Source organism: Podarcis filfolensis (assembly GCF_964270895.1).
Source record: "Podarcis filfolensis genome assembly, chromosome: 3".
Classification (NCBI taxonomy): Eukaryota; Metazoa; Chordata; class Lepidosauria; order Squamata; family Lacertidae; genus Podarcis; species Podarcis filfolensis.
In genome coordinates, this window is record NC_139606.1 from 72643917 (window position 1) to 72659670 (window position 15754).

At 41.8% G+C, this 15754-nt stretch overlaps 1 protein-coding gene across 2 annotated transcripts in view; it reads right to left on the reverse strand.

Annotated features, from left to right (window-relative positions):
- Nucleotides 1-6234, reverse strand: part of RPS6KA2 (ribosomal protein S6 kinase A2) — a 176758-nt gene extending 170524 nt beyond the window's left edge. The window contains exon 1 of one of the 2 annotated variants that reach the window (XR_014546172.1): nucleotides 5546-6234. Coding sequence is in view for 1 of the 2 variants with exons in the window: in XM_083605860.1 (XP_083461986.1) it covers nucleotides 5546-5614 (69 nt within the window). In the remaining variant the exon portion in view is untranslated. The remainder of the gene's footprint in view (nucleotides 1-5545) is intronic. The other variant, XM_083605860.1, reaches the window with a different exon arrangement.
- Between the last annotated feature and the right edge of the window lie 9520 nt (nucleotides 6235-15754).

Consider the following 15754-nt stretch of genomic DNA (forward strand, 5'->3'; position numbering starts at 1 on the left):
GTGATCATAGCAATATTACGGTATTTTATGTGTCATGTTTTTATCTTGCCCTTCTTCAAAACGGTATCCTTGTGAGGTAGATTAGGATAAGAGCCAATAACTGGTTCATGGTTCATAAGAAGACCCTGCTGAATAAGACTGAATCAAAGGCCTGTCAGTGCCTAACATGGTGATGACGGAATAAATGATGCAAGGAAGGAACTGCAGCCCAAGATAAAAAAGAGGTAGTAATGGAGCACTTGGCTACTTTAAATGAATTCAGATCTCCAAGGCCTGATGAGTTGCACTCAAGGGTACTAAAGGAGCTTGCAGATGTAATCTCAGCGCATCTTTCTATAATCTTTGAGAATTCTTGGAGAACAGGTGAGGTCCCTGAGGACTGGAGGCAGGCAAATGTTGTTTCCATCTTCAAAATGGGGGGGGGGAGAGATCCAGATAATTACTGACCGGTCAGCTGGATGTCTATTCCAAGAAAGGTCCTAGAACAGATAATTAAACAGTGGGTCTGTAAGCACTTAGAAAAACATGCTGTGATTACTAATACCCAGCATGGGTTTCTAAAAAGTAAGTCATGCCATAGAAATCTTACTTCTTTTTTTGACAGCTTTACTAGCCTGCTGGATCAGGGGAATGCTGTGGACATATTGCACCTTGATTTCAGTAAGGCTTCTGACAAAGTGCCCCATGGTATTCTTGTGAAGAAGCTGGTAAAATGTGGACTAGACAAGATAACCGTTAGGTGGATTTGTAACTGGTTGACTGACTGAACACAAATACTCACTAATGGTTCCTAGTCAACCTGAGGAAAAGTGGTAAGTGGGGTGCCACAGGGTTCTGTCCCAGGCCTGTTGTTGTTCAACTTCTTTATTAACAACTTGGATGAAGATATTAAGGGGATGCTCATCGAATCTGCATATGACACCAAACTGGTAGGGGTATCCAATGCCAGAGGAGACAGAATCAGGATTCATGATGACCTTGCGTATTGAAGAACTAACAAAATGAATTTCAATAGGGGCAAATATCAGGTTCAACACTTAGGCAGGAAATACCAGCTGCCAAATATAAGATGGGAAACACCTGGCTTGCCAGTAGTGCATGAGAAAAGTATCTAGAGGTCTTAGTATCAACAGTGTGATTCAGCACCAAAAGAAAAGCTTTGTGATGGTAAGAGCTGTTTGACAGACCTCAGGACATTGTGGACTCTCCTTCCTTAGGGGATTTAAAGCAGAGGTTGGATAGTAATCTGTCATGTATGATCTAGTTGAGATTCCTGCACTGCAGGAGGTTGGACTAGATTCCCTAAGGGTCCCTTCCAACTCTACAATTCTATGATTCTATTAAAGTGCCATCAAGGGATGACCTGGTAACTGTGATCTATGATCTGGGTTCTCTAGACTGAATTAATGCAATGCACAGTTTGTGGGGCTTCCCCTGAATATGACTGGAGGCACAACTAGTGCAAAATGCAGCTGCCAGACTACAGTCTGGCACAGCTAAAAGGACTTATATTACACTAGTTCTGAGAGAACTGCACTGGTAGCCTATTTGTTTTCAGGGACAAGTTAAGGTACTGACATACTGTATAAAGCCCTTAACAGCTTGGTTCGCAAAATACCTGAAAGATCACCTCATTCTTTATAAACCAGCCTGGAAATAAACATTGGCAAAGGAGACCTCATTGGAAATACCAGTGCCCTCAGAGGTCTATGGGATGGCACCACATAAGACAGGGTTGCCATATTTCAAAAAGTAAAAACCAGGACACCCCTAAAAATGTGATTTTTCGATTGACTTGCCTAAGATCCAGGACAAAGTGCTACCTTTTGGAAATTCCCCCTAGACATCAATTCCACCTTTGAAATTCCAGTAATGTCCTGGAAGATCCAGACATATGGGAGCCCTATGTCTTCTCAGTGGCTCCCAGACCCAAGAAGCTTTGGGCATAGTTTTTTATCCAGACTTTTAAAAATGTCTGATTACCGTTCATCCTTTTTTAATAGCTTTACTGGTTGCACTGTTGTTTCAGTGATTCATTATTTGTGTATTTTGTGTATTTTACTGTTGTACTGTTTTAATACAGTGTAACCCACACTAGGATCATTTGTGAAGGATGGGTAATGAATGTATGGAATAATTAACAAATTAACTAACGTTAGTGGAGTGTACACTTTTTGTAGGGGTTGGGATACGTGCACAATCTTTGCCTCCTGGATATGGTATGATATTACATCTACACCTGTTTCTTTTGTAAGCACAGTATAAGGTACTGAATAGAAGTTTGTTTTTATGTGCATGAGACTGTAATTTATGCATTTATTTAAGAAAATATTCCAGTCAAGTCAAAGGAAGATAAGAGATAAAAATAAAAATAAATCGAAAGCAGCATGAGTGAAAAGATACACAGGGTATTTCCAAATGGGTATTTATTGTGGGGTGGGCATTCTGTGTGCATGCACGTTTTTTGCAGCATCCATCCACAAAACACTGTTGTCAAAATGCCAGCCCATGTTTTCACCCACATGTAATTCAGACCTACCCTTTCCAGTGAAAATCAAATAAATAAATAAATAAACCAAACTGTTTACCAATGATCAATTTGTGATATCTCAACAACCTGTTTACAGTGCTAAACCCCTGTATGGAAACATCCAAAGGTCTTAAAACATGTTTACTGTGAAGTCTCACCCCTTTTGGCGGGAATTGCTTCCTAAGTAAGCATGTTTATGTCTGAATAATTACGGGGGGGGGGGTATGCAAAAGTATGGGTGAATAATCGAGAACAGACTTGTTCAATTAACATTACAAGATTATGAATAATCTTGTTGACATGAAATCAAGACAGACTGTATTTTGTAAAGCTGGAAAACAACAAAATCTTTCTCTGAGGGAGAACATAAAACACAACCAGTTTTGAACATAGCTCATACCATTTGGGCTAGGGTTTTAAAAGGACAAACCTCCCAAATGCCACATCTGTTGCTTAGGTATAGCTCATTAGAAGGTATTATATCATATGAATAATGGTAGAAGCTGAATTCTGATGTTAAAATTAATACCCCATTCATGTCTCATTCTTGCCTTTAAAACAGGACTGCAGATTTCCTTGGTCATGCAGTACACACAACAATACTATACCCCCAAAGTTCTATATTTGTGGAAATTCTTGACCCAACAATTGAATCCAATATCTCACTAGCGATATTGGACTAGGGATGCTACATTTGATTAACGAATTAGATTAAACCTTTTTTGAGTGGCTTTAAATCTAGTATTTTAATGTTGAAAAAAAAATTGTAAACAGCCAATGCCATCATCTTAGAAGAATATGATCCCTTTTCTTTCACATGACAGGATGTCTCTTCTAACGTGGTATCTGTCTGCTATGATGCATACATGCATCATCATGCAGTGCCAGCACGTGTCATATACATTAATGGTGTAACTACATTAATGTTTTTGAGTCAGAGATGGTGATTTTAAATGAATAAGATGAAGCAGAATGAAAGATGGCACCCACCAACATTGTGTGGTGGCGCTCACTGTCCCAGCCAAAGAACCTTGAAGTCCACAGACACCCATAAACCAGTTCCTTTGAAACCCTATAAAATAAAAGCTAAATGGCACTGCTTTGTGTATCTGATATTCACAAGATACTGAAGGCTTGTTAACATTATTTTTAAAATGGTTTTTTCCTGCCCAATTATTGTTTGCTTTATTTTCATACATGTTTTAATACTATGGTGACAAGGCTACTTCAACCATTCAATGTATGAATGAGTGAAGCAGAAAAAAAATCTGAAATACTCAGGCTGCCATCCTGTATTCTCTACAGTGTTACCATCACATTCCACTGAACTGCTGTAGAGTAGGAATATTGTGGTCTTGAGATCACTTGCTCAGTCAGAATCTCACTAGAGTTGTGCTGTGCACAATTGCTTTATACATCAAACAGTGACATCTGCAAGCTTAAGGGTAGTTGGTAAAGTCCTCTATGGCTTCTACCAAAATAAGAGGGGTGAGAAATTTATATTCATCCACATCTCTTCCAGAACATTTTAGCTAGTATATCTGCTTGCAGAACCACAGTAAAGATGCTGTAGCATAGCCAACTTGTTACCTATGATAACAGGCACCTATTGTAAGTTCAGGTATCAGATGCAGCCCCATTATTATTAATTTGTTGCATTGTTAGGTGTTAATACTCATCCCATTTAAAAAGCATTCTGTGATAAGGAACTTTCAGGTCATCAAAGTAGCTTTGTGTGATGCTGATAGCTCAGAGAAACAGGTACCTCGGGTTAAGTACTTAAATCATTCTGGAGGTCCGTTCTTAACCTGAAACTGTTCTTAACCTGAAGCACCACTTTAGCTAATGGGGCCTCCTGCTGCTGCCGCGCTGCTGGAGCATCATTTCTGTTCTCATACTGAAGCAAAGTTCTTAACCCAAGGTAATATTTCTGGGTTAGCGGAGTCTGTAACCTGAAGCATCTGTAACCTGAAGCGTAGGTAACCCGAGGTACCACTGTAATTTCATATAAACTACTGAACAGTCATGAGGACATGCAACTGAATGTATTGCATTTTGACAGAGGCACCAATGAAGTGCAGTCTCCCAAACAAGTGGCATAAAAAGAGAACCAATCACTAGTTTCTTCCTTTGTGTTTGGAGGGTGACAGAAGGCAACACACACACACACACACACAAACTCTCTCTCTCTCTCTCTCTCTCTCTCTCTCTCGCTGAAGAAGGAAATTAAACTATCAAGTCTGGATATTTACTGTTCACTGTTATTTACTCTTAAGGAAGAGGGTTGATCACAACTCTTTGTAATTCTGAGGGCACATATGCATGGCAACTGCCCATGCACCTGTTAGTGGTGCTACGCAACAAAAGGAAAAGATGCAAACTGCCCCCGACTCCCAGTACAAGCAACTTTACACCAAACAGTTGCCCCAAGGGCCAGAAACCTTGCTATCCTATGAGTTGTTCAATCCTAACTAAGGCAAGGGCCATCTCTTTGTGGTCGCAGGGAAAGGCAAGCCCATACACAAAAAGGCAACTTAGAGGAACAATATGCAGCTGTCTCTGGTGCTGGATGAACACGAGGCACCAACTTTGGGCACACGTAGGGCTGGTCCCGCCTTCTCCGAGGACTAATGCAGAAATCCTGCGAAGCTGAAGCTGCCTGCCTGCACTGCAGAGGCCAGAAGCTCGCGTGCCAGTTCCTTAATTCTGAGCCGCTTCTTGCATGTGCCTGTGAACGACTAGTCACAAGGCTCCCTTTCCTTCCTCCCCTTCCCATTCTCGCAGTGTATCAACAAGTGGCTCTGCATACGTCACGCAAAGAGTGGGGGGAAGAATAGATACACATCTTTAAAGTCCGACTCACCAGACAGGTGTTCACTCTTTCCCCTTGGGCTCAGAGAAGTCTCCCCCCCCCCCACTACACACACAAATAAGTTCCCTAAGGCTCCCTGGCCCCATTTTGCTCCCGCATGCAAGGCGCTCGGGAGCTGCCGCTCGCTGCCTTAGGCTGCTCACCTCCGTTTCCATAGGCTCCACTTCCACTTCTATCTTTTTCCATAGCTCCAGTAAATGGGCAATTGGCATCTCTGAGGACTTTTCTCTTGTCTGCAAGGGAGCAAGGGAGAGCGCGCGCTGGAGGAGCTTCGACGAGGGGGAAGCAGAGGCAAAGGCGGGAAGGAAGATGGCCCGCTCCCGAAGAAGAGAGGAGTCCCGAGGGAAGGCGCCTCTCCACTTGAGGGCGCCTGGCGGCGGGGCGGGAGCGGGAGCGCGGGCTCTCTAAGCAATGGCTTCTGGAACAGCCGCTAAGCTGCCCGGGGAGAGTCTGTGAGGAGCTGCCGCTGCTTCTGCTTCACAGCGCTCGTCTGAAAGAGAAGCGGGCGGCGGGGGGGGGGGGCGGTAATTACAGCCCTGCGCTGCAAATTGACTTTGTTGGCAGGAGAACAGCTTCCTTAGCAGCATTTCAACTCCACTACGTTTTACCTCAGTCTCTCTCTCCTCCCTCAACCCACCGTTACGTGTGTGTTTTCCCTCCCAATTCGTTCTCACACAAAAAAGCGGGTGAAAGTTGAGCCTGAGGAGACGGCCGCGCGAGGCGGAGGCTGCTATAGCAACTGCTGCATCCGCCGCACCGGGCTGCAGGGAGGCGTCGCGCGGGGCCTCTGCTTCCCGCCCCGAGGAAGGCGGAAGGGCCAAGCCGGGAGCCCCTGCCCTGCCTGCCGCAGGGCTGACTGTGGAGAGGGAAGAAGGGGGCGAGAGAGGCGGGCGGGGACGAGAAGGGAGGGAAGCTCGCTTCAAATGTGTCAGGACGCAGGAGGCAGACAAAAGCCTCCGTGCGTTTGCAGGAGAGCTAGATAAAAAGGAGGGAGGAGGGAGAAGCAGCCCAAACACGAAACAGTCTGTCGACTCCAGACTAAACAGTGATTCCCTCAGCTTCTGTCCTTTTGCAGAGGTGGGAGAGAGCCGTGTGGTGTGTTATATTTCCCTGTTCTGGCAATACCCACAGGCAAGCCCTGCATCCTTGGAGACTGAGATCAGCAAACAGCTACATCGGATGGTCTGCTTATTTCTCATCTCCCCCATCTTATTTGCCATATTCTGTATATTGATGATAATGGTGATGATGACGATAACAAACATTTTATTATTTGTACCCCACCCATCTGCCTGGGATGCCTTACCACTCTGGGAGTCTATGCACTCCCCTCAAGGCCATTCCTATATATATATATATATATATATATATATATATATATATATATATATCCATATATATCCATATATCCATACCTCTAGTTTCCTTTCAATTACCGTATACTCACGCTAGTGATGCTACAGTGCCAACAATATCCAGTCCCCATGCATCAGTGGGAACCATCACTGCATGGAGAGAAATGGACTTTGTGCTCCACTTTAATAAGAAATGGAGTGAAAAATGCAGTCCAGCACTAGAGAGAAGGAGCACGCAAACCTTCAGTAATGGAACAGAAATGTGACCTGCCGCCAGGTGCAGATGATTTAAAGGACAGGGCAGCATGCCCACCCAAACTGTCTGAGCCAGCAATATTACAGGGGGATGTATTCTACACTATTTGTAGTATAGACCAAAATGTAGTATATATCAACATTTATGCAAGATTGCATGAAGTTGCCGTAAATACCAATTCCAGTGTCACTAGAGTTCAATCAAAGGGTCTGCCAAAAGTTATCAGCTGCTTCTTTGTAGATCATTGTTGCTAAAAGAACCTGAACAACGCGTTTTTAAATGATCGAACCTTGTTGGCCTATCTTTTTGCAATAGAATTAACGCAGATGTCTGCTGTGCAGTTGTGAACATCTCCCATGCTTTTTAACGAAGCTGAAAAAGGTTTCTAACATCTAAATAACTTATAAGGTAAAATGGGGGGCAGGGCGGGGAGAGAACCACCAAGTTTGCTGAGCTCATGACAAAATGCTTAGTGCTTCATAAACACTTGGTATGCACTGCAGCAGTACCTCCAATCAAGTTGTTAAAAGATGAAGACAAAACAACTGCAAGGCAATTACCAATTCTTCACTTATTTTTCAGTAATAACAGTTCTAGGACAAATTAGCAATAGTTTCCCAAGGGCACTGAGACGCCAGTTGTTTTATTTAGCAAATATTTTGTTGCTTCTCTATGCCTAATGAAAAATGTCTCATTTTCTTCCACTTAAATCCTGCCTTTCTTCCATCATGGGACCCTAGAGCCTACCTGCAATTCCTTGATGGTCTCCCATCTTGCCAGGTAAAACCTGATTAACTTCAGCTAGGTGGTGACTTCACGTGCCTTTCAGATCTTACACTTGAATCAGTTTTATACGGATAAAATATAGAAGTTAATCTATTCTTGGTAGCTGGCTCAGAGTACAGCGGAAATTGTTTCTGGATATTGAAAGGGCAGTTTCAGATATCTGTTTAGCCACAAAGTACAGTATACTTGGATGCTAGAATTTGTGCAGACATGTGAAACATGGGCATGGCCAGGATTTATGTTGAGCGGTCAGGACACCCACTTGTCCTGTCCTAGAACCGAGCTACCTGTGACACGATTGGTCAGTTTGAGGAAGCCACACCTACCACTAAGTCAGGTTGCCAGTTGTGTCACTAGAATGCACCACAAATTCATCCAAGTGACGTCAGCGAGCATTTCAGTTTCAAATATTCTGATTATTTCTACTCTTAGTTCAGTAGCTTTCTTTTCTTGATTTAGGGGAAACAGCTGCCCCCCTGGCCTCTCTCGCTGTGCCCATGTTGGTGTTACAAAATCAGGATTCTGCTTGCCCTGAGAGCTAGAACTTTAAAAGTTATCATTACTTCAGAAGCAGCTTATTTTAAGCACAAATGATTGATGCCTTCTCCGTTCTGTTCTTTTCTGTGTTTCCCCTTGAGACAGCAATGTACAGTTTAGCCAGGGCTTTGCTTATGTCATGATGATATTACTTACTGGCTGCTGACAAATGCAGAGGATGGAGGGAAGGATTAAGTGCATCCCTGCTTTGCTGTGTCACTGTGACTCTTAAGTTAGTGAATAGCTAATTAAATATGCATTTCCCTATAGACCCTTCTATTCAAGGAACCATAACATAATGTGCCTACTTTCTGAGGGAAGCATTTGCAGTCTAAATAATAATAGTAATAACAACAACAATAATAAATACTATAAGTTCCTCATTTTACAGATTAATTATTTTAAAGAGTTTCCCTAACACGTTGTTTGATTTTTGCTCAATTATCATCTTGTATTCTGTTTTCCATTTATTTTTGTTGGTTGTTTGGGCATCCACCTGCTGAGCCTTCTGCTATGGTGAGTATCTGATGGCTTTCCAACAACATGATGCTTATCAATTGTTAAATATGCATATAGTACTTTCAGTGCCTGGTAATCCACCTCATAACAGCTCTGTGAGATTAAGCCCACTCATAAGGCCCGCTACTGAAATTATTGCTGATAACTTAGCATAAGATCAAGCTCAAATTAAGTTGAGATACGCCTCTTTTGGACTTCTACAATGGTAAACTCAATGAATGCAAATAAATAAATAAATAAATAAACAAACAAGGCTGTGGTGGCAATCCTGCAGGTGTGTGTTGTGTGCAACCCCTAGCCGCCCAACCTTGCAGCCACCCCCCCCCCACCCCATTCTTGTCACAATGAGCACAATGTTGCCACTGGCAGGAGGACACCATTTCCTCTGTCCTTTTCATAAGTTTTGAAAGTTTGAAAGTTACTGTATATGCAAAAAAAACCAAAAACTGTATATGCAAAATTGCACTTGGCTTTCCATGCTTCAGCATATTGTGTATGTACAGCATCTATGCTGCTGTGTTCCACCCACCCTCAAAGGGCATGGCATAGCTACAGCTGGAAAACATGAAGTGGTTGTCGTCCGTGCTCTCCAAAAACAAAGAGAAGAAAAGCATCCCACCCTGCCCTGGAATGCTACTAAATGTATATTACTCTGTTACTGCAGAGCAGTTTGTTTTTTAAAAACAAAAAAGTTGTTACGCATTTGCCACAATGTTGGGGGTCTTGCAAGCATTTTCAAGTGGTTTAGATGTATCAAATAGGCTCTTGAACTGTCCATTAGCCACCTCTGATTTATGTATTATTGTGTAATGAAAAATTAAAAAGGCTGGCTAAAAGTGTTTTAGTGCTAATTTAAGGATCTGCCAAAATTAAAAACAGCAAACAAACATGGTGCTAAAATGTTACCAACTGGAAAAGCAGTGTGTTTTGGTAAATCAGTTTTAAGAAAGCATTTACAAACACAATAAAAAACGCTAAAAATAGTTTTAAAAACAATACAAAATGGTGGTGATTTTTTTCACCCAGCTGGAAACAAAAGTGTCTTCAGTTGTTTTCAGAAAGTACAGATAGTGGGCACCTGTTTATATCGACAGGAATGCTCTTCCATAGAACAGAGTGAGCCACATTGAAAGCCCTGCTCTGAGTTATTGTGGCATGGGCTTCTGAAATTTGTGGGACTTGAAGGAGATATGCTCTTCTGCAGAATATAGTGACCTATGGCATGTGTGTTTTGCCACTGAGCTGCAGAAGGGTTTATACTACCAGTTGGTTCTTTTGCCCCAGAGTATGATTTTCTGCAGTCTGAAAAAACATGGGAACCACAGTGAAAGCACAAGGGAATGGTGATCTGGTGATAATGTCATGTAGATGCCCCATAAAAAGTGAGTGAACAAAGCACAGCTATTCCAGAAAAATGTGGAAGCATAACTGGAACAGATTTGATATGTTTCATTCCAACAAAATTCTAGAATGGATTGTGGCATCTAAAATGTAGCACAGCTGTGGAGGAACCAGGGCTGTACCATGTCAACCTCTAATGTAGCTCCAGAAAAAGTCTCACAGAAAGCCACACATTCTGTACCTGCTCTGGAAAGCTTCCCCACCATCACCTGGAAGCTGCAATTCTACCCCAACCTGGAGATGAGTTATGCACCATCATTAGGGTTAACCAAAGAACATACTCTAATTTGATTTCATAACCTAGTTGCAATTCTATTTGACACCTATTTTGATGCTTTGAGAAAGCATTATGCTTAGTTTGCTTACTTGCTTGTAACAATGGGTAATTTCCTCTTGCAAACACATTAAGTGCCCTTTTGTATGTTAATTGCATTTGCAGAGCATCCACCAGAAGTGGCCCTGCAGATTGCTGCAGATATCGCCTGCTGTGTTATGTACCGTCCTATTGATTTCCCCTAACATGTTTTAGTATGGAATGCTGTGTGACTATATGGCCTTTCTGCTTAATTAAGTGTTCATAAATAATGGTTTCCTCCATGACTTTTCATTGTTAGCAGCATCCAATATGTGTCATCAGTAGCATATTTGTTATCTATGTGCTGATACTTCACGTGTTTCGGTAAACTTGTATCTGTAACATATTCAATTGTGCATATGAAGAGAAGAAGAAGAGTTTGGATTTTATATCCCGCTTTATCACTACCCTAAGGAGTCTCAAAGCGGCTAACATTCTCCTTTCCCTTCCTCCCCCACAACAAACACTCTTTGAGGTGAGTGAGGCTGAGAGACTTCAAAGAAGTGTGACTAGCCCAAGGTCACCCAGCAGCTGCATGTAGAGGAGCGGAGACGCGAACCCAGTTCACCAGATTACGAGTCCACCACTCTTAACCACTACACCACACTGGCTCTCTGTCTATGGACTAGGGAAGGACATTTTAAAGGTCTTTGGTAAATAAAATGAAAAGTCCAGATGTCCCTCTTGAAAATTGTTCTATTCAGTAAAATGCCTGGTCTTTTGCTCCAGTCTTGGAAAGTCATAGCTAAACCCTTGCATCATTCTAAACGAATGGACTCCAGAATAAATTCCCCCTAGAATTGATTTCCCCCAGAATAAATCTCATAGAATTGCCAACTCTTAAGCTCTAAGGCAGGTCCAAGTATGGGGCTTGCCAGGCTCAGAGTTGGTTCCAAGGGCAGAACTCACTGCAAAAGGCATCTGTTCATACTTGGCATGTCCTTATTAGTCCCCTATCATCAAGCAATACTAACTGTCTGCATGTATCACATCATCACAGATCATACCATTGTCCAGACTCTAGGCTATTTATTAAATGTATAGGTTGCTGATTTGTATAGTTCTCCATTTATTGAAATAAATTCAAAAAGCAAAGCCATCACAAAAAATCCATGAAATAAACAACCAAATGGGAATTAAAGCCTTCATTTCCACAGCTTAGAAGAATTTCAACTGAAGTTCAGCCAAATGCCCTCTGAAATAAAACAGCCTTCATCAGTCTCCTAAATGCCAGCAAGGAAGAGGCACAACCAAATAATAAAATCAGCCCCAGGGATAGACAACAGCAGAGACCCTAAAAGGTAGAGAGGCATAGAGATGTGGGGGCAGGATATGTGGGCATACATAAACAGGTTGACAAACAAGCCCAGGCAGGTCAACAGACTTGTTTGGTAAAGAGTTGCTTTATCAACGCTCCCATACCTCTCTGATTGCAAGCAAGGTCAATATGCACCACTATTCCCCACCAGTAATAGAGAGAAGGCAAGTCAGCCCAGGAGGAGTTGGGTGATTTCAGAAGCCAATAGACGTCCTGCTAGCCTTATTATGTCTTTTCCTGAGCAAGAAAGTGCTAACAGATGCTTACCTCACCCTTGTCTGTTCCTCCAGTACTTAAACACCAGCACCCCATATTAGATCACATCATCTGCTTCTGGCCCTTTGTATCTTTGCCTGCCTGCTCCAGAACCTGGTCACTAGCCTGTTTGGATCATGCTATTTGACCCTACTGACCTCTGGTACTTAGGCTGTGTGCACATCACCATTTGCTATGGCTCAAGCAGGCTCCCACCACTGCTGTTTGCAGCCAAATACTCATGACGTTCACCACAATCCATCTGTATCCTGTAGCTTCTTGGAAAATACTCCTGTTTGATGTGCTTTCCCTCAATCCAGCTACCATCCAATTAGAAAACAGTGGCCAGTGTGTACATTTCAGGCAGCCATTGTACATGTGCAAATAACAGCTTCAGTGAATTGGAGTTTGGTGTGGGGAAATAAATCAGGTAATGCACATCCATAAGTTTGGATTGTATGCTAATATCTTAATCTATAGCCCACTTATAAAACAGTCACTCTCATACCCAATAGCTATAAAATGTAATCCCCCCCCTCCCGATTAAATGAATTGTGATATTCAGATGTATCAAATCCTGTTATATAATAGTAATGTTGATCACAGCTATTTTCACACAGAAGCATCCAAAACATAAATGCACCCAGGAACAGAATGTCCTGATTTTCATTTTTTTAAACTATTAGAATTATGCTGTCCTCGAAGTCCAAGAAAACAGATGAAACATTGGACTTAAATATGAAAAACCTACAGAGAAACAGGTAAAATTGTCCCCATTGTAACACTAACTGTACAGTCATCTGAATCACAGAACACCATGCTATAATTTAGTAAGCAAAACATTTCTGAGTAAGAACCTACATTTCTGTTTTTTAATTCAGTTGTAATCATTGTTTTAAATGTCTACTTGTTGGATGTTTTTCAGCTGAGTTGTCTTCAACAGCTTTCACATCAGTTATCATAGAAGACCTGCACTCAGCCAGACTCAGACTATGTATGCATTGGAGCTTAAAATGCAGCAAGGTTGCCCTCTCCTGCACTGCATTTCAAATTGCATTGGCTTGGTGTTGTACACATCAGCGTGGGGACAGGGATGTCTTCACCCAATGCACATGACCTGTTTGGTTTCTCCAAGCCCCCCAGAACACCTATTCCCAAAGCTGTCATTGTTGGATGTGCATTCATCTGTGCATGCATAGGAACTGTCTCAAATGTACACACTTGGTTCGAGTACTAAGTGAATGTGGCTCAAGTTTTCTAGTTGGATTGAAGCTAGTTTAAGGGGAAAAAGTGCATCAAACAGCCATATTTTTCAAGATACTGAAGAATCAAAACGGATTGTGGCTAACATTATGTGTATGCATCTTAAGAAACTAGAAGTAGGAGCACACTGAATGCAGAGTAAGCATTAATGTATAAACAGCTCCTCCAGATTAGTGAAAAGACTTGCTTTTATTATAGCATTTAATAAAGCAGTGCTTGAAAATTCCACAGCCCTAGGAGCCTTCAGAAGATCCAGAGAGATCACTGAGGCTCACTGCAAAGCCGGAGAAAATGAAGGGAATCTTATTTAATGTGCTAGTGTTTCTGAATATGCCTCTATATATGTAGATATAAGAATGACATTTTTCAGGGCTTCTTACAGTGAAGAATATCTAAATATTAGAGAAGAGGAAGCAAATCAGGTCCACATCTCAGCTTGTTTTGATATTTCAGAGCTCCATTTCTATATAAACAAAAAGTGTAATAAATGTTTTGCTCAGAAGTCAGAAAGCATGAAACAGAATTCCCCTACCCTCCCTACAAATAACAAAAAATAATTACGATTACCCTCCCCAGTTGCTCACAAGGATGTTCCATCAATTGCTACTGAAATCAACTGTATTAACTGCACTGTTATATAATCAAGCTCTGTTAGAGGAATGTTACAGATAAAAATGATCTAGACCACTGAACAATTTCCCTTCATCTCCAGTTCTTCCCCAGTGTTTTACTGCTACTCCAGCATTGAGCTCTAGCAGCGGTAGCTAACCTGTGGCCTTCCAGATGTTGTTGGATTCTGACCCCCAGCTTCTCTCATGGCAGTGTTTTGAGGGGCTGCTACCTCTAGGGAAAATGTGCCCATGCAGTTCTGGATACAATAATTCCCTCAAGGTCTTCATATAGCAACCCATGAGAGACTCAGCCAATGATTGAATGAGAGATATATTGTAGTATGTCCACCTTGCAATGAGGCACCATCATGCTGTGACCAGCCGACACAGGAACAGAAGTGAAGAAACTCACAATATGATGTTGCTGTAGGGAATGTAGATGGACCACCGATTGAACTCATTTGTGGATTGGTTGGGATAATTGGCGTGTTTTTGTTTTTTGCTGTTGTTTGGTTTGTCTAGGCATTTTATGTTCCACATCTACTTCCTCTGCCAATTTCTTGCACTTCTCTGTTCTTATGCTAAAGGTCTGGTTTCCCTGTGCTGTTCCATTATTCCTAGCAACTCTTGTATATGACCTTAAGTTCCATTGCATCTATGTAGTTTCACAGACTGCAGAACTCTGGTGACTGGCTCTATCATTGAATAATGTTCACTTGTGATCACAAGCAAAATTTATCTGAGCTGTCCACTGGCCCAGAAAGGCACTCCCTCCAGGAAAATGCAGGGAGTTTGAGTGTGGCAGCCATTGTCAATAGGAGTGATCTCAAAGATCACGCTAAACTTCTTGTTGACTAGCTGGAGGTGCATGTGTTTGTGAACATTAAAATAAATGCATAAATGCATTTAGAATTTTTTTCTCTCCCTTCTCCTCTGCGGGCGCCAATGAATACCCTTGAATAATTAACAGTATGATTAAGAGAATATGTGCCCACTCAATTTATTGTCAAATATTACGTTTAGAACAGAGGGGCTTCTAACCTAAAAGGCAAATGTGTGGTTTTTACTCTCTCCCCAAAACACACTTTAAAAGTACATCACCAAAGGTTTGCATTCAGAGAGTGTGGTTTCATGTGCAATTTTGAAATAATTATGTTTAAAAGACAATACCTTCACTCCCACATGTGGCAAGAGAACTGCTGTGCAATAATGTGACTAATTAAAATATGCTTAAACCTTTTTTTTTTAAAAAAAACCACACATTACAATTTCATCAAGGAAAAGCAAGCAGGAACATAGCAGATGAGTGTGTTATGAGGTCAATGATCAAAAGAAGAAAGCAACATGGGAATTTTTGGCATTTTCCAATTGTTACAAGGAAAAGCGTCTCTGAAAGCATCGTAGGTGCCAAGCTCAGCATCCTCTGATCCAGCACAGAAAACTGCTTCAAATAACAAATTGCAATAACAATGTTGCAATTAATACGACAGATAAAAATGAAGAACCTGGAAAAAGGTTAAGAGCTCTTTGCAACGTACGTTTAGAATGTGTATCATAATTTCCTCTCTCTGTTGCCCCAATGAAAGTATCTAAGAAAGGGAGATTATTTATTGCTCTCCTGGGGGGTTGAACACAGGTCACACCAAAGACCCCCTGCCCAAAATAAACAATCTTGAAGACTCCATTCAGGCGGTTG